General features: G+C 38.2%; 1 protein-coding gene across 6 annotated transcripts in view; it reads right to left on the bottom strand.

Annotated features, from left to right (window-relative positions):
- Positions 1-19,019, bottom strand: part of MSH2 (mutS homolog 2) — a 73,292-nt gene that overhangs the window by 48,074 nt on the left and 6,199 nt on the right. For 3 of the 6 annotated variants that reach the window (XM_065891102.1, XM_065891099.1, XM_065891106.1), the window contains exons 3-6: positions 16,925-17,203; positions 15,524-15,670; positions 13,092-13,241; positions 12,244-12,377 (exon numbers count right to left, since the gene is read on the bottom strand). In XM_065891102.1, the coding sequence (XP_065747174.1) occupies positions 12,244-12,377; positions 13,092-13,241; positions 15,524-15,670; positions 16,925-17,203 (710 nt within the window). The remainder of the gene's footprint in view (positions 1-12,243; positions 12,378-13,091; positions 13,242-15,523; positions 15,671-16,924; positions 17,204-19,019) is intronic. The other 3 variants (XM_065891104.1, XM_065891105.1, XM_065891103.1) reach the window with 3 other exon arrangements.

Genomic DNA, 19,019 nt, shown 5'->3' on the forward strand with positions numbered 1-19,019 from the left:
TTAATGTTTAGTTAAGTAGTATCATATGATACTGAAATATACCCAATTTTGTTTGCCTTTCATCAAATTGACATTTCTTAAATAGAGGAATCTCATTATTGGGACTGTTGATATTGACACATTATTGCACATGGAAACAATGATCTTTAATGAAACAGAATTACAATTCAAGAATGTTGCCAAATTCAATACTTATTCTATCAGAAAGTCTTATAAATTCAAAATGTATTCTAAAATTACCTCATGATAGTACAAAGCCAAAATGATCTTTAATGAAACATCTTTAACGAAACAGAATTACAATTCAAGAATGTTGCCAAATTCAGTACTTATTCTATCAGAAAGTCTTATAAATTCAAAATGCATTCTAAAATTACCTCATGATAGTAAAAGCCAAAATTTTCTAATTAAAAAACTGAAATAAGTTTATTGCTTCACAAAATCAATAAATAAAATCTTAGCTTGTTTCAAGAACTATAAAACACACAGCTTATATTGCTTTTGTAATTTATTGGAATCAGTGGCTTTCCATTTTTTTCCCTGTAATCCACAGCAAGAAATATAGTTTTACATCATGACCCAAAATAAGCCACCTCAAAACATGCCACTCTAGTGTCCATAAGGACTACTTTGGTCCTTAAGGAGTATTTTTAGTTGAGGACAATTGAGAAGGAGCAGAAAGAAGGAAAGCTCTTTGCCTTCTCCCTATTTGCCCAAAAGCAGGACATAAATTTACCAAGGTGCTCCCCCTTCCTTCTTTACCAGGAAGGACAACAATTAATCTCAACTTTAGACCCTTAACAGCCTGGAGATGGCAACAGAGGAACGTACATAACCCTACCAGCTAGCCTTTCTCTACCTTTAGCTTCCATACATTTCCCTTCCCACAATTTGTAGCCCTAGGAACTCAAAGTCCTTTTCCTTTGTCTTGTCACTTCTCTGAAGATTTATTGTTCTTTTGCTAAGATGCTATATAAGCCCAAGTTCCAACTAACCCTAGAGTTACTCATCTCTGAGTGCTCCCACATGTAAGCATAAACATCTGTTTGTTTTTTCTCTTGTTAATCTGTCTTTTGTCAGTCCAATTCATAGGGCCACAGCCAAAGAACTAGGAGAGTAGCAGGAAAAAGAAACTTTCCTCCCTGACAACAAATAATTAAAATAGGTTTTGCAAGACAAAACTTAACTCTTACTATATGTGGTACACTCTTTTATTTTTCTATTGTATTTAACTTCTCAAAAATGCTAGTTATCACCTGCTACACTAACTTCACAACCCACCACTGGGTCACAACATGCAGTATGAAAAACTATGTAGTAGATGGTATTGAAGTAATAGCTGAAAGGTAAACTTTAACATTCAAAGGTAGGGGAAATGGCGAGGGCACAGGAGACGATCCTAGGTTTAGAACGCTATCAGATGAACAACCATTTTCCTTACATTTGTAAATTATATGAGTAGTAAATTAATCCTCAAATTGCACAGGAACAGGAAAAGGAACCAAATCAGCTTTCTAAATTTCTTAACTATTTACTGATCTCTCCATCAGCATTTACAATTCCTGCATCATCATAATGTTCATCTAGCATGTCATATGAAGGGAAAAATATGCTGCCCCTGTAGTTATCATATAATGACTACAAATATTAAAGCAAGATTTTGCAACCTTGGTATGTGGCAGCCTGGATGGGAGGGGAGCCTCGGGGAGAATGGATACATGTTTATGTATGGCTGAGTCGCTTTGCTGTGCACCTGAAACTATCACAATATTGTTAATCAGCTATACTCCGATATAAAGTAAAAAGTTAAAAAAAAAAAGATTTTGCAACCGTGGCAATACTGACATTTAGGCTAGATAATTCTTTGCCGTGAGGGGTTGTTCTGTGCTCTTTAACAGCATCCCTGAATTCCACCCACTATACTCTTTCCAGAGTAACAACCCAAAATGTCTCCAGACACTGCCAAATGTCCCAGAGGCGGCAGGGGAGGGGAGGACAGCCCCAGGCTAGGCCACTGGTTTAAAGGACCTTGAATCACTTTAAAAGATGAAAATAAAGAGAAAAATAACAAATTCTATAGAATGTCAAGATAATATTCAGGGAGTTGGTAGTAGATATATTTGTTGTAGCAAGTGTCAAATTAGAGGGGAAATAATCTGCTACCAAGCTTGTATTACGAACCAGTCACAGGCTATATAAACAAGCAATTATTCAGGCACTCACTGCTCCAGAAAAGATTTCTATGGCTTGTACTCTAGATTTTAAAAACAAAGCAAACAAAACTGAGTCAGGGATGCAGCCAAATCACAGCAAATTTGGGCCTTCCTAGCTAATCCTCTGGCTCTAACTGGGCTTCTAAAAGTTTGATCCAAGATTACCCATATTAAAATCACTTGGAGGTGGAATACAGAATCCCCAAGGTTAGGGCCCACCTGTGAAATTGCAATGAGCTTCTCAAGTGATTCTTCGGCCCAGAACAGTTTAAAAAAGTGAGTTCTAACAATCACAAGAAATTTCTGAGTTCTCATGATAAAGCAGGAAGAGAAGTTTAATGGGGTCAGGAAAAGGATGAAAGAAACCTGATGTTGGCTTCACCTACCTCATCTTTCTTTTCCTCTTCTTTTCCTAAAACTCCTTAGGCCACTCTCCATAAATGGTAAGTATCCACAGAGAAGACATCTCTGATCTAGAATCTCCCTATGCTTCTTTCCTGTTCCACCAAGTATATTATCACTGTTTCCTCTCAAGCTGACCACAGAATCATAAGTAATCAACATTGTTAAAGAGCATAAAGTTCCACAGAATAGAGAGCCCAGAAATAAACCCACACACCTACGGTCAATTAATCTTCAACCAAGGAGGCAAGAATATACAATGAGAGAAAGACGGTCTCTTCAGCAAGTGGTGTTGGGAAAGTTGGGACAGCCACATGTACATCAATGAAGCTAAAACAGCCTCACACCACACACAAAAATAAACTCAAAATAGCTTAAAAAGGCTTCCCTGGTGGCGCAGTGGTTGAGAGTCCGCCTGCTGATGCAGGGGACACGGGTTCGTACCCCGATTCGGAGGATCCCACATGCTGCGGAGCGGCTGGGCCCGTGAGCCATGGCCGCTGACCCTGCGCGTCCGGAGCCTGTGCTCCGCAACGGGAGAGGCCACGGCAGTGAGAGGCCCGCGTACCACAAAAAGAAAGAAAAAAAAAAAAATAGCTTCATGTCTTAAACATAAGACATGATGCCATAAAACTCCTAGAAGAGATAATTTTGTAAAACATTCTCTGACATAAATCCTACCAATGTTTTCTTAGCTCAGTCTCCCAAGACAATAGAAATAAAAACAAAAATAACAAATGGGACCTAATCAAACTTAGAAGCTTTTGCACAGCAAAAATGCTGTACAGCAGAAAGACAAATACCGTCTACAAACAAAACGAAAAGACAACCTACAGATTGGGAGAAAATATTTGCAAACAATGCGACTGACAAGGGCTTAATTTCCAAAATATACAAACAGCTCATACAACTCAACAACAAAAAAACAAACAACCTAATCAAGAAATGGGCAGAATACCTAAATAGACATTTCTCCAAAGAAGACATACAGATGCCCAATAAGCACATGCAAAGATGCTCAACATCACTAATCATTAGAGAAATGCAAATCAAAACGACAATGAGGTATCACCTCACACCAGTCAGAATGGCCATCACTAAAAAAGTCTATAAGTAACAAATGTTGGAGAGGGTGTGGAGAAAAGGTGGGAATGAAAGTTGGTGCAGCCACTTGGAAAACAGTATGGAGGTTCCCCAGAAAACTAAAAATAGAATTACCATATGATCCAGCAATCCCATTCCTGGGCATATACCCAGACAAAACTATAATTCAAAAAGATACATGCACCCCCTATGTTCACAGCAGCACTATTCACAAGAGCCAAGACATGGAAGCAACCTAATGTCCATTGATGGATGAATGGATAAAGAAGATGTAGTACATATATATAATGGAATAATACTCAGGCATGAAAAAGAATGAAATAAAGCCATTTGCAGCAACATGGATGCAACTAGAGATTACCGTACTAAGTCAGTTAGAAAGAGAAAGACAAATACCGTATGATATCACTTATATGTGGAATCTAAAATATGACACAAATGAATCTATCTACAAAACAGCAACAGACTCATGGACATACAGAACAGACTTGTGGTTGCCAAGGGCAAGAGGGATTGAGTGGGAGGTTGGAGTTAGCAGATGTAAGCTATTATAAATAGAACGGATAAACAACAAGGTCCTACTGTATAGCAAATGGAACTGTATTCGATATCCTATGAGAAACCATAATGGAAAAGAATATAAAAAAAGAATGTATAGGGCTTCCCTGGTGGCGCAGTGGTTGAGAGTCTGCCTGCCGATGCAGGGGACACAGGTTCGTGCCCCGGTCCGGGAAGATCCCACATGCCGCGGAGCGGCTGCGCCCGTGAGCCATGGCCGCTGAGCCTGCGCGTCCGGAGCCATTGCTCCGCAATGGGAGAGGCCACAACAGTGAGAGGCCCGCGTACCGCAAAAAAAAAAAAAAAGAACGTATATACATATATATAACTGAATCACCTTGCTGTACAGCAGAAATTAACACATTGTAAATCAACTATACTTTAATTTTTTTAAAAAAAGAGCATAAAGTTCCAGAAAGAGTATTAAGTAAAACAGCAAGGGAATGAAAAAGCTTCTAAAACACATAGCACAAGGCAAGATACACAGCCCCCTCAGTCTTTGGTCTGGATATCATTAAAAGTCTAATAATGGACTTCCCCGGTGGCGCAGTGGTTAGGAATCCACCTGATAATGCAGGCAACACGGGTTCGAGCCCTGGTCTGGGAAGATTCCACATGCCACGAAGCAACTAAGCCCCCGTGCGCCACAACTACTGAGCCCATGTGCCACAACTACTGAAGCCCGCGCAGGTAGAGCCCGTCCTTTGCAATGAGAAGCCACTGCAATAAGAAGCCCGTGCACTGCAGTGAAGAGTAGCCCCTGCTCACCGCAACTAGAGAAAGCCCGTGCGCAGCAACGAAGACCCAATGCAGCCAAAAATAAATAAATTAATTTTTTTTAAAAAGTCTAATAAATTGCTAGTTTCACGAGTCTATTCGACATGCCATTTCAGAAATAATTACAGTATTAGTTTGTGTTAACAGAGGTTTTTTTTAAAAAAGACTGCTCTACTGTTTCCATGACAATCCCACTTTCAAATCACAATTTCAGAAGTACCAAAGTTAGTGTTGGCAAAACAAGAGTATACCTGTCAATTCTACTCAAAATTACTCAGCTGTCACAATTTGATACATTAATGCACAAGTTGACTGGAATACAAGATAATTTTTAGGGTCAGTTAATCTCTAAAATTCCAAAAGAATAAATTATAAAATTAGTCATGAAATTTTTGATATTTTAAAATCACCATTCTGTTCTTTAAAACCAGCACTTCTGATCTCTCACTGTAAAAACAGTTGACTGGAATTTCATGACAGCTTATTTATATGGCTGAGAACAAATCTGGTACCTAAATACAAGTTTTTGAGCCTCTTCTTTATCTGTTCTTCACATGGTTTAACGCAGACAGAACCACTCATTTGATACATTAAATAGCAGATAATCTGCTACATAGGCTTGAGAAAATTAAAAAAGAAAAAAGAGTTTGGCAAAATATAAGAGAAAGGAACATGCTTTCAAGGAATTTTCAATCTAGTGGAGAAGGACATGTTGCATCTTACAGTTAGTGCTGAGTAACAACCAAGATACAAAATGCAATGAAATGTGATACAAGTAAGAAAGCAGAGAATTCCTATGGAAGCTGGGGAACCTCGTTTTGGGGTATTTCATTTGCCTATATTCTAAATCGTTGGGATTTAAAGAGATAGGATCTTGAGGAAAATGCTTGGGAGGGGAGGGTGGAGCAGCAAGAGCAGAGACTTGAAGAGAGAACAGTACAGGATGCACTGGAAGAAAACTGAAGCAGAGAAGGAATAGGGAAAAAAACTATAACCAAGGCAAAATGGAAAGGTTGCCTTTGGAAAGGAAAGAGCATTATTTCCTCTTCTGAGAAAGAGCCAGGGAGTAAAAGACTGAAAATACAGGTACATTTTGAGATTGTAAGAATCAGGGAGGAGATCATCTGCTTACACGTAGGAGGCAGCTGAAGGGAAAATAAAAAATGTTAGATTGGTCACTGAAATGAGTCATGTAACAAAAGTAATACCAGGCAGCAGTGAAAACTAGAGAGCTTGAAAGTACAGTGGGTCCAATCAGCATTGTGTGACCTTATCGAGAAACTTTTTTTTTTTGGCGGTACACGGGCCTCTCACTGTTGTGGCCTCTCCCGTTGCAGAGCACAGGCTCCGGACGCGCAGGCTCAGTGGCCATGGCTCACGGGCCCAGCGGGATCTTCCCAGACCGGGGCACAAACCCATGTCCCCTGCATCGGCAGGCAGACTCTCAACCACTGCGCCATCAGGGAAGCCCCAGAAACTTTTAATTGAGAAACAAAGCTAAGGAGAGGGGCCAGTATGACAAAGAACCAATGGGGCAAGAAATTCTATGGCCCCCATGAAAGCACTGGAAAGAGGGTTGCCTTTGTGGTGCAGACTGGACAGGAAGGCAAATAAAATTCAAAGGGACTAGCAGATCAGCCCAGAGACCAGAAAAAAGGGGTTTCCACTAAACTCGATTTGGAAGCAGAAAAAAGTGGTAGAAAAGCAATAGAGTGATAGCCCTCCTGTTCTTCCTCTGAGGCCAGAGCAATGCTTTGCTGTTTTAAAGAAACTGCACTCACTGTATGACCTCCAGACCTCTTTGTTTCTACAGAATACAGACTAACTAAAGACATCCTTGCACAAAAGGACACTTAATATAACCTGGAAAGAAGTCTAGGTCTAAGTCTTAATATAACCCTGGAAGTACACTGCCTCAAGAAGCATGATATATTATCACATAAGCACCACCACCATTTCTACATTTATAGGAACCACTTTTTTTAAATAAATTTATTTTATTTATTATTTTTGGCTGCGTTGGGTCTTCATTGCTGCACACGGGCTTTCTCTAGTTGCGGCGAGGGGGGGCTACTCTTCGTTGCGGTGCGCGGGCTTCTCATTGTGGTGGCTTCTCTTGTTGTGGAGCACAGGCTCTAGGCATGTGGTCTTCAGTAGTTGCAGCACGTGGGCTCAGTAGTTGTGGCTTGCAGGCTCTAGAGCACAGGCTCAGTAGTTGTGGTGCACAGGCTTAGCTGCTCCACGGCATGTGGGATCTTCCTGGACCAGGGTTCGAACCCGTGTCCCCTGCATTGGCAGGCAGATTCTCAACCACTGTGCCACCAGGGAAGCCCGGAACCACTTTTATTTGGAGATATATATTTCTAATAAGATTGCTGCATTAATCATATTAAATGTCATAGAAAAAGAAATACTCAGTTTTAAACTAGAAGGCAGTAAGAATACCAAATTCAACATATGCAAATGATATCATCAGCAATTTCACGAGTGAACTATTTCATATGCTAACATATATTCAATGTTCTTTAAAGAATTGTAACTTTGGGGCTTCCCTGGTGGCGCAGTGTTTGAGAGTCCGCCTGCCGATGCCGGGGACACGGGTTCGTGCCCTGGTCCGGGAAGATCCCACATACCGTGGAGCGGCTAGGCCCGTGAGCCATGGCCGCTGAGCCTGTGCGTCTGGAGCCTGTGCTCCGCAACGGGAGAGGCCACAACAGTGAGAGGCCCACGTAGCACAAAAAAAAAAAAAAAAAAAAAAAGAATTGTAACTTTGAAAAAACATGGGAAAATTACCAAGGCTTCAGATGAATCTATGGAAAGACTAAAAAACAAAAAAAAATCCCAGAAGATTAAAAGTAATAGTTATGTGCAAACATGAGGACTCTTTGGACCTATCAGAAAATAAGTGCAAAAATAGTAATATGGACAGTGTTCTTATAATTCCTAATTTGATTGTTAGATAAAGCACAAAAGGAAGAAATACCCAGAAACTCACTCCTAAAAGGTAATAACACATCAATTCTCTTTGGAGACTAAAGTATTTAAGCCATTAGCTAAAAAGTATTTGTAGTCTCAGTGCAAATAGGTTTTAATGAATGGAAAAATGAGCATTACAACACATAACGCAATTCCATGGATATAACTTAAATAAAAGCCAAAATAGTACATTTCACTTCTGATGTTAATCCAACTTGGATCACATTAAATACAATTGACAGAAACAAGAAATACAGTACAGGGACTTCCCTGGTGGCCCAGTGGTTAAGAATCCACCTGCTAATGGTCTGGGAAGATCCCACATGCCATGGAGCAACTAAGCCCATGCGCCACAACTACTGAGCCTGAGCTCTAAAGCCCACGCACTGCAACTACTGAAGCCCACACACCTAGAGCCCGTGCTCTGCAACAAGAAGCCACCACAATGAGAAGCCTGAGCACCGCAACAAAGAGCAGCCCCTGCTCGCCGCAACTAGAGAAAGTCTGCATGCAGCAACGAAGACCCAACGCAGCCAAAAGTAAATAAATAAAATAAATTTATATTAAAAAAATATATAGTACAGCATTTAAGGGCATGGGCCTTAAAGTCAGGCCCATGAGTCAGGCCAGCCTGGCTTTAAAGCCAGCCTCCATCACCACACAGCTAATGAACATGAGATGCTTAGTACAGTGCCAGGCAACCTGTCTTCTCTTCCTCCTAAGAGCCTGACAGTAACTTAAAATAATCCTATTTTCATCATTGTTCCTGAACCTAGCACTGGGCTATAGTCCTGGACAAGATGTATGCATTAAACTCAAACATCTAGTCATAATTGTCCCTATGTCTGCTCTAATAAAAATAGAAGAAAAAGAGAAATCTTTCCTTTCCTTAACAGAATTCACCGCACAGCCACACACTTTAACTCCTCACTTACTGTTTAAGAGGGTGGAGTAGAGCTTTCCACCACTTTCTCTGTTAGAAAATCATCCCAAAACAATGACAGTAAAAAACAGAAAAACCTGGGGACTCCCCTGGTGGTCCAGTAGTTAAGAAGCCATCCTGCAATGCAGGGAACGCCGGTTCGATCCCTGGTCAGGGAACTAAGATCCCACATGCCGCAGGGCAACTAAGCCCACATGCCACAACTAAGACCCGACGCAGCCAAAAAATAAATAAATATTAAAAAAGAAAAAACTTGATTCAGTGTGTAATCCTGAAGATCAATCTTAAATGCTTAGAGAGGGAGTTAATAGACTTGCCTTGAGAACCCCAGGAAAGCATTAACTAGAAAGCATGGGGTATCACAGCAGGTGGAATTGAGAAACGGTGATAAAAAAGAAAGAGAGACTGGGGCTTCCCTGGTGGCACAGTGGTTGAGAGTCTGCCTGCTGATGCAGGGGACACAGGTTCGTGCCCTGGTCCGGGAAGATCCCACATGCCACGGAGGGCTGGGCCCGTGAGCCATGGCCACTGGGCCTGTGTTCCGCAACGGGAGAGGCCACAGCAGTGAGAGGCCCACGTACCGCAAAAAAAAAAACAAAAGGAAACTGTTCCAATGAAAGTCTGCCTTAAGGAGTATAACTTTTTCTTCCTGGTCTGTGGAATTTCAGCATTTGGCTTTGAAAACCACAGGCCTTAGTAATTGCTGGTTAAAAAAAAAAAAATTCTCCCCAAGATAAAAAGGGGAAAATATTTCCTCTTATCTTAGTAGATCATATTTTGACTAATAAAGCCTTTCTCGCAAATGTTATTTCTAAGTAATAAGTCTTATAAGGCCACCAGATTTTGGAAATTATTGCTATGTCCTATGAAAATAACCTTTACTTACAGTCAAAAAAATTAATTTTGATATCTTGTCTTCTAAATAATTTGTTATTCTGGTAACAGTATGTAAGGTTTTTGAAGGGTTTAAATACATGCAGGCTCTAGTTGTTAAGCCGGAAGAGGACCACTAACAGGTGCCCTGTTCCCACAAGCCCAAAGTTAAAAATAAAACCAATGACCTAGATCTTGGGAATTATTTAAATTACCTAATATTTCTTTTAAGAAACAACTAAAAGATGAGGGAGAACAGACATAAACTTTTACTTGTTTAGGCACAGGCTTTCCATGGTAGGATACTCAAGAAACTGATTAAGACCAGTTACTCCCAGGGCAGGTGTTGGCAATTCACAAAGAGTACAATAAGAAATGTGTCCCTGGAGCTGTGCAAGAGGCCCTGAGAAAAGAGTACTGAGAAACTGGAAGACAAGAGTAAGAGACTCATCACTGTATATCCTTCTGTTCTGTTGGACTTTTGACACACGTTAATGTAGTTACTTACTCACAAATAATTAAAATAAAAAATTGTAAACTGCCTTAATTACTTGCAAATATCCAATCCTTCCTATTTCTTATTTTAAGTTACTAAATTCCACTTTTCTTCCCCAACAAAACTACCTTCAGAAAGTTGCCTTAGCATTTCCATTTTTGCATTTTCAATGATATATCAACATACCCACGAATCACTGACTTCATAAGTTATTTTTATTGTAAGACCCTTGAGAATCCACAGGATCAACACTTAGCTTGGTAGTTATCTGCAGAGTGTCTTATGATACTGATCAACTATTTTACGTTTGCCTGGCATACACAGAGTCCCAAATAGTCAAGTGATCACCATGCTTTATACCATCAGAATTCAGTAGATATTCAACAAATTCTTGAACAATTTGACAACATCAAATCCATAAAAATACTGACTCTCTTTTACCTATCCTGGCAATATATCTTAATTTACCAAATCGAAAACATTAGGTATAGGGACTTCCCCAGTGGCACAGGGGTTAAGAATCCGCCTGCCAATGCAGGGCACACAGGTTCGAGTCCTGGTCCGGGAAGATCCCACATGCCGCGGAGCAACTAAGCCTGTGCGCCACAACTACTGAAGCCTGCGCGCCTAGAGCCCGTGCTCTGCAACAAGAGAAGCCACTGCAATGAGAAACCCGCGCACCGCAAGGAAGAGTAGCCCCTGCTCGCCACAACTAGAGAAAGCCCGCACGCAGCAACAAAGATCCAAAGTAGCCAAAAAGAAATATAAATTAATTAATTAAAAAAAAAAAAATTAGGTATACAATAAGGTCACATGAAATAACCTAATTACTGAAAAAGGTAAAGTATATCCAGTCAATAAATTATGTACTTATTAAAAATGCTGAATATGAACATAAAACAACACTAAAAAATGCTTATGATAATGTAAGCACAAGTGGGAAAAAACAAGGGCACAAAACTATATTAGGATTACAATTATGTTTTTAAAAAGATTATCAAACATAAGATTGCACTATAGAAAATTATTTTATTTATATGCAGTTCAAAAACAGGCAAAACTAATCTATGATGTTAGAAGGATAGTAATTACTCTTGAAATGAGGAGAGGTAGTAACTATCAGGATAATTGAGGGGAGTTTCTGGGATGCTAGTTATGTTGTTTCTTGACTTGTGTGTTATTACCAATGTGTTCACTTTGTGAAAATCCATCAAACTGTACATTTAGGAGTTGTGCTCTTATGCACAGTATACTTCATTTAAGCTTTAAAACTTGTATCTAAAACAAAAGATCAAAATAAAACCTACTCCAATGCTAATTATATTAGGACAGCAGCATTATATAACTTTTATTTCCTCAATTTTGAAGATTTTCTGAAACACATTTAGGCTGCCTTAAATCCTTTCTAGAATAATAAAGCATAAGTGCTTCCTATGTGCCAGACCTTGTTCAAAGTACTTTATACACATCAGATCATCTAATCCTCAGAAAATCATCAAATCCTCATAACAACCCTAAGAAGTAGGTGTGTTATTACTGGCATTTCAAAAGGGAAGAAACTGCCACACAGAGGTTGAATAACACCCAATATAACACAGCTCCTAAGTGGTAGAGCCTTAACATGAACCAAGGTCATCCGGCTCCTAAGCTCATGCTGAGACATTATCCACAGCACCTCCCTAATAAAATTTTACTTTTTCATAGTGGAGGAAAAAAAAAATAATTAAGAAAATAAGTTATTTAATCAATCTAAATCATTACTACTCTATTACTTTATTAGCTTTCTGTGCAGTTAGATGCTAAAATATAGGTGCAAAATTGCATGTTACAATAAGTGGTATAATCATATGGGGTGACTGGAAGTTACTCAGAGCTTACAAAAGAATATACTAGTAATATACCTCTCTTCTATTCTGTTCTTGTCCATGAGAGGCTGCTTAATCCATTGGTTAACCAGTCTTTGTCCTTGAGGGGTTTTGCATTTATTCAGCAATGCAGCCAGAGACTGAGAGCCAGTAGTATCTTCAACGGAACCCTAGTGAACAAAAAATAAAATAGAAAAATGGCACGCTTATTAGTGAAAACCTTACTATGGCATGAAAAATGATTAAGTAATTTGCGGAACAAGAACACTTGACACTGGGAATTCCCTGGCAGTCCAGTGGTTAGGACTCTGTGCCCACACTGCCGAGGGCCTGGGTTTGATCCTTGGTCGGAGAACTAAAATCCCACAAGCCACACAGCCAAAAAAAATTTAAAAATAACCAACCCCTACACTCCCCAAACTTGTAAAAACAAACAAAAAACACTTAACATTCTTCAAATATTAAATAGAAATGTACACAAAGGTTCCTCATCCGAAAATCAAACTTTCAACCTGTTAATCTGATTTTCTGCTGTATATTTTTCCCCAAACCAAAACCACAAAATTATTGCAGTTCTAGACATAAAACTTCTTAGAATGTAATTTTTAAAAACTGCTATTAATACACAAAATTATTCATAAAACCAGGACAAATACTATTTATATAGCTTGCAATTAGAAAAATACAGTAATTCAAAACTATCTCTTTTAAGTATAATATTTTTAAATATTTAAGCTCCTTAGTAAGAGTCTTATATATATATATATATATATATATATATATATATATAGAGAGAGAGAGAGAGAGAGAGAGAGAGAGAGAGAGAGAGAGAGAGAAACATTTTTAACCACTCAATATTTTTAACCCATGTATTTTTTTCTTACCTGGAAAAGGTTAAGGGCTCTGACTGCTGCAATATCCAATTTCATGTACTGGCTGAAGTCAAAAGTAGTCAGTTCAAACTGTCCAAAGTTTGAATCATCTGATAAGAGTTCTAGAAACTTGATTACTGCACACAATGAAGAAACTGCAACCTAAGATTAAGAATTTAAAATAAAAGATGACTATCACCAGAATTCCAGAGATTTTTTCAAAAAACAAATGGCAAGATGAAAATAAATTTCAAACACTATCATTTTCCCTGTTCTTTCCCAATCCAAAGCAAGAAAATCAAAGTTTAAATAAACCTAAGACTAAAAAATGATTTTCAGAAAGTGAAAATTTACTGTAACAGCAACATTATTTATAATAGCCAAAAGTAGAAATTATGCAAATGTCCACCAAGAGTAAAATGGATACAGCCTGGCATGTTCACATTGTGGAATACTACACACAACAACAGATATAAGCACAAACAATCCACAACAACATGCGACAATATAGATAAATCTCACAAACACGATACTGAACAAAAGAAATCAAACACAAAAGCATGAACTGTATGAGTCCATTTATATAAACTACAAAAATAGACCAAACTAATTCATACTGTCAGAGGTAAGAAGCAGGGTTACCCCTGGTGGAGGTAACAACTGGAAGAAAACAAAAAGGGTCTTTACAATCCTGATACTATTCTGTTTCATGGGTGCTGGTCATGTAGGTACTTATAATTTATGAAAATTTAGTTATACACTTATGATATATGCACTTTCCTATGTGTATTTAAATAAAATGTTTAAATAAACTGCCTATATTACTACTACATAAAATAAAGAAGCTAAGGACATCAAACTGATAGCCCAATGACAAGTTCTACTTATACTCGATACCAGATTCATTGTGAATGTGCATATATTTGCTAATTGATAACACAGTCATCTATCTGCCTCTGCCAAACTCTAACAAATATATAAGGTTGTCACAAGAATCTCCTGCTACGTCACCACAAAACACAGATGATAACACCTTTTGGTAGCCCTAAAAGCTTCTTCCCATTTTCAACGCTGAAGTAAGTTTCTCTAATACAGATCTGCCTTGACTTATGATGGGGTTACATCCCAATAAACGCATCATAAATGTAAAATGCATTTAATACACCTAACCTCCTGAACATTGTAGCTTAGCCTCACCTAACTTAAATGTGCTCAGAGAATTACATTAGCCTATAGTTGGGCAAAATCATCTAACACAAAGCCTATTTTATAATAAAGTTGAATAACTCAAAATTTATTGAATATTGTGCTGAAAGTGAAAAACAGAATGGTTCTATGGGGACAGCATGGTTGTAAGTGTATCGGTCATTTAACCCTTGTGACTGCGTGCTGATTGGGAGCTGCTGCACGCTGCCCTGCCCAGCATCACGAGAGAATTGCACTCAGTATTGTTAGCCCAGGAAAAGGTCAAAATGCGAAGTATAGATTCTTCTGAACGTGTATCACTTTCGCACCATTGTAAAGTAAAAAAAAATTGTAAATTCAACCATCATACGTCAGGGAACGTCTATATTGGGATTATTGCTCATACACAACGCTTCTGATTCTGTCACACAAGAAAAGTAAAACAGGTAAACTTAGCTTATAAGGATCAAACTACCATGTGATAAGCAATCACTGCAAAATCATGATAGTAATAATAGTCTGTTTATTGTAGTTTGAAATCAATTTTCAAAATTATAAGCTAGAGCTTGCTCTTATTTAAATATACAATTCTTCATTTTACTTATCAGTGATCCACAAATAACCTGTCAAGAGTTTCTAATATTTTACCATAAAAATACATCCCTCAAATCATACTTGCCTCAAAGATTTGAAAAACTGAAGATAAACTTCAACCACTGAAAAATCCCTTAAAAAGTTACATTGTTTGCATATTCATTTCTACACTGAACATACATAAGTGCCAATTTTTGAATTGTTTAAATGTAACATTATGCAATTATTATGCACTGTATATACTTTCACCCTTATTACTTCCTAATCTCCACAACGATCCTGTAAGACAGATAATGAAACTGAAGTAATTTATTAAAAACCCCACAGCTCGTACATTGTAAAACTTCGATAGGTCTTTTTCCCCCTAAACAACTAAGCTACCTCACCTACTTAGGTGACAGTAATCAGGCTCCTTCAGGTGAAACCAATAAAACAATAAACTCTTCCTTACCCCAAGGATACATATTGTGTAAATATAATGAAATTATATTTAAGGTTATGTTTAAATTTTTCTAGTCAGTCCTTGAGTTTTTCACAAGCTTCTTCATAGATTAAAATAAGCTTAAATATCAGTGATCTAGTTTAGGGCTTTGAGATATAGATGACAGAGCAACCTTCTAAAAAGTCACTATTTAATGGTAAATTCACATTTGTAATCCACATACCTGATTCTCCATTTCTGGCAACACAGCACTATTCACCTGTTCTCCCTTTTTGCCTTTCAACAACCGGTTGAGGTCCTGATAAATATCTTTTGTGGAAAAGTCAGCTCTTTTTCTTTCTGTGATCAGAATTCCTCCTCTCTGAATAACCTATTTTACAAGAAATATTTTAAATTACTAGGAGAAAAGGAACAAGAAAAGCAATAAGGAATGCTGTATCACTGACAAATATAAAGTGACAACAGCTTAACAAATTATTAACCCACATTAAATTTTTATGCAACATGCAAGAAGACACTGGTAATATATGTATTAACATGTATTTTTAAAATGTGTAAATGAAATTTTCATGGAAATTTAAAATTAGGCTCACATAAAGCTTTCAAAAAATAGTCTCAATAGTAAAAACTCTTAACAGAATAATACTTGTGGAAAGTTGCCTAAATACTATTTATGCTAAAAATGCCCAGCACAGATATGCTAACTCTCAAGTAGTTCTTATTGTATTTGAGGCTCATGAGAAGAAAAGAATCCTTGGGGGAAATACAACATCCCTTAAACATCTAAATAATAAACCATATATCTATACAAATAGCAAAATCGAACTTTGTTAAAATAAAAGAATCAGTAAAATAATAAGAGGCTAGGGCTTCCCTAGTGGCACAATGGTTAAGAATCTACCTGCCAATGCAGGGGACATGGGTTCAAGCCCTGGTCCGGGAGGATCCCACATGCCGCGAAGCAATAAGCCCGTGAGCCACAACTGCTGCGCTTGCGCTCTGGAGCCTGCGAGCCACAACTACTGAGGCTGCATACCACAACTACCAAAGCCTGTGTGCCTAGAGCCCGTGCTTCACAGCAAGAGAAGCCACCGCAACGAGAAGCCAGCGCACCGCAACGAAGACCCAACGCAGTCAAAAATTAATCAAAATAATAATAATAATAGGCTAAAGTTCCACTTGAACTATTAAAAATTAATCCTGAAGAACTGCAACTTATTTGATATATCCAGGCTAAATACAGTCATAGTTTTTTTTCTTTAATGGCCCTAAATCACCTCTTCCCCACCCTGCACCCCCCAACTGTGAAAGCACTCCTTTTATCAATTGTGATCTCTTTAAAATGGCACTGAGTTACTCTTTCGGGAGGCGGGGGGGGGGGGGATGGGGGATGATCTGAAGTAGAACAAGTCTTAAACAAGAAACAGCTCCTTCTGAAGTCCTATTAAAGATACAAAGTTTCTATCAAAGATAAACATCAAGACATTCCTCAAAACCCTGTTGTGATTAGATTTAAAAGGTTTTGCCTTTTAAATTTTTTTTCCTTCAGTAAAACAGTATTATGTTAATTTAGAGCCATTCCTAGCCTTGGATTCTCCTCTATCTCTACACTCCATTTCCTTACCTGCCTCAGTTTTCCCATGTCTCCAGCAGTCTCTCCTCCTGGTAAAACACATTCCTTTGGTCCAATCTGAATCAGGAGAGCCTCCAGATTGGAGAATTGATCATTATCAGGAAACTCACACAGTCCTAGCTTCCTCTGTATGGAGTCAACATACCCAACTCCAATCTGTCTTTGGCCATCAACTGTAGACATTTTAACACCCACAACACCAATGGAAGCTGACATATCATTGTTACCAAAGAGAATGTCTTCAAACTGAGCAAGATTACCTGGAGAAGCCTAAGCAAAAATAAAGAAAAATTTTAAGAAACTGTTGAATGTACTTTAAAACTTTACTAACCAACAGAAATTACCCAACCTAGATGAATTTTATTAATGAAACGTTTTCTTACCAAAAAACATTACTTATAACCATATAGTCCAATTAATATTACCACATTTTCTATAAAGTATCCTCTTTACTTTTCCCATTAATTTCAGAACACTTGGGCACATCTAAAAATAACAGTATCAAAAGCGATTTTCAGTTTGAAATTTGGCATCTAAGTTTACACTCACTCACACAATCATTGAGGTACCCAAAGTGATAACCCTCTCAATGATATGCCTAAATTTCTACACTCTGCCAAACTACCTACTGGTTGCACATATCAGAATTTTCACTGAGTAGTTATACCACATAGAAAAACAGTATTATTAGCTTAAATATTAACCTTGGATAGACATCTCTCTATATCAATGTATTTATTTGTAAAATGCAAAGATTCTTCTAGATCAATGATTTCCAAATAAAGGGTCTTTGCCCAATTTTTTTTTTGGGGGGGCTGTGCCGGGTCTTAGTTGCAGCACACGGGATCTTTGTTGCCACATGCAGGATCTTTGTTGAGGCTTACAGGATCTTTAGTTGAGGCATGCGGGATCTTTTAGTTGCGGCATGCGGGATCCTTAGTTGTGGCAGGTGGGATCTAATTACCTGACCAGGGATCGAACCCGGGCCCCCTGCATTGAGAGTGCGGCGTCTTAACCACTGGACCACCAGAGAAGTTCCTGACCTATTTTCAAAATTTCAAAAAGATTAGAAATCTCTTTAAGACTGTGCAAGGTAAGTAAAGGGTCAAGTTTCTTTGCTTTTGGCTCCACCTGTGTCAAGCTGGTGGGTAACAGTACTTCAACATGATCAGAAGCTAACAGGTTGCTGTTAACGTGAGGCATTTCTGGGGCAACTGATGGACCACAGTATGAAACATGAGATAGTCAGAAATAGTCCAAATGAGCACAGTGACAAGTCAAATTTAAGCAACCAGTAGCCATCAATAGTTCTCAAATGTCTTTAGCATCATAATCATGATAATCATTTATGTTTTCTCAATATGGTTCTGAATATCCTGCAACTATGTATGGATTATTGATTAAAATCTGGATCAAAAATGAAATGGAGGAAGTTCCCTGGCGGTCTAGCAGTCAAGACTTTGCACTTCCACTGCAAGGAGCTTGGGTACAATCCCTGCGACCAAAAAAAAAAAAAAAAAAAAAGGAAAGCTAGTATTACCTGATACTCAAATTTAAAAAGCACTGATTCAATCACAAATATGAACATCATATTTTCACATACAGGCTTTGGATTTACACGCACAGGTTATGCACACCTTAAAAAAACTCTCAAAAGCGAACTAGTAGCTTGCTTATCAAGTAAGATCCCACAAGCCGCACAGCAAGGCCAAAATTTAAACAAACAAAAAAGTCAATTATAGAGGTCAACTATCCTAAATATTACTAATACTTTACAATATAATCAATAAGCTAAAAATGAAAAGATAAATCAGTTTTAGCAGTTTTAGATCTGAACTTCTTAAAATAAATATCAGGATGAAGATACTATCTTTTAACTTGATAAAGATACATATTTGAAGATTTTTTCCCCCCTGACCTTAAAGGTAGGGGTTAAAAACAATGCATCTCAAAGGATTCTGATGACACAAAGGAGTGAGGTGTGATGGGCTGATAATCCAGTTAACCAGCTGAACTCATTATCCCACATTTTGGTGTTGTTACTAACTGAGCTCTGTGAAGAATGAGATGGAAAAACATCACTTTG

This window comes from Phocoena phocoena, chromosome 14 (assembly GCF_963924675.1).
Source record: "Phocoena phocoena chromosome 14, mPhoPho1.1, whole genome shotgun sequence".
NCBI classification, from domain to species: domain Eukaryota; kingdom Metazoa; phylum Chordata; class Mammalia; order Artiodactyla; family Phocoenidae; genus Phocoena; species Phocoena phocoena.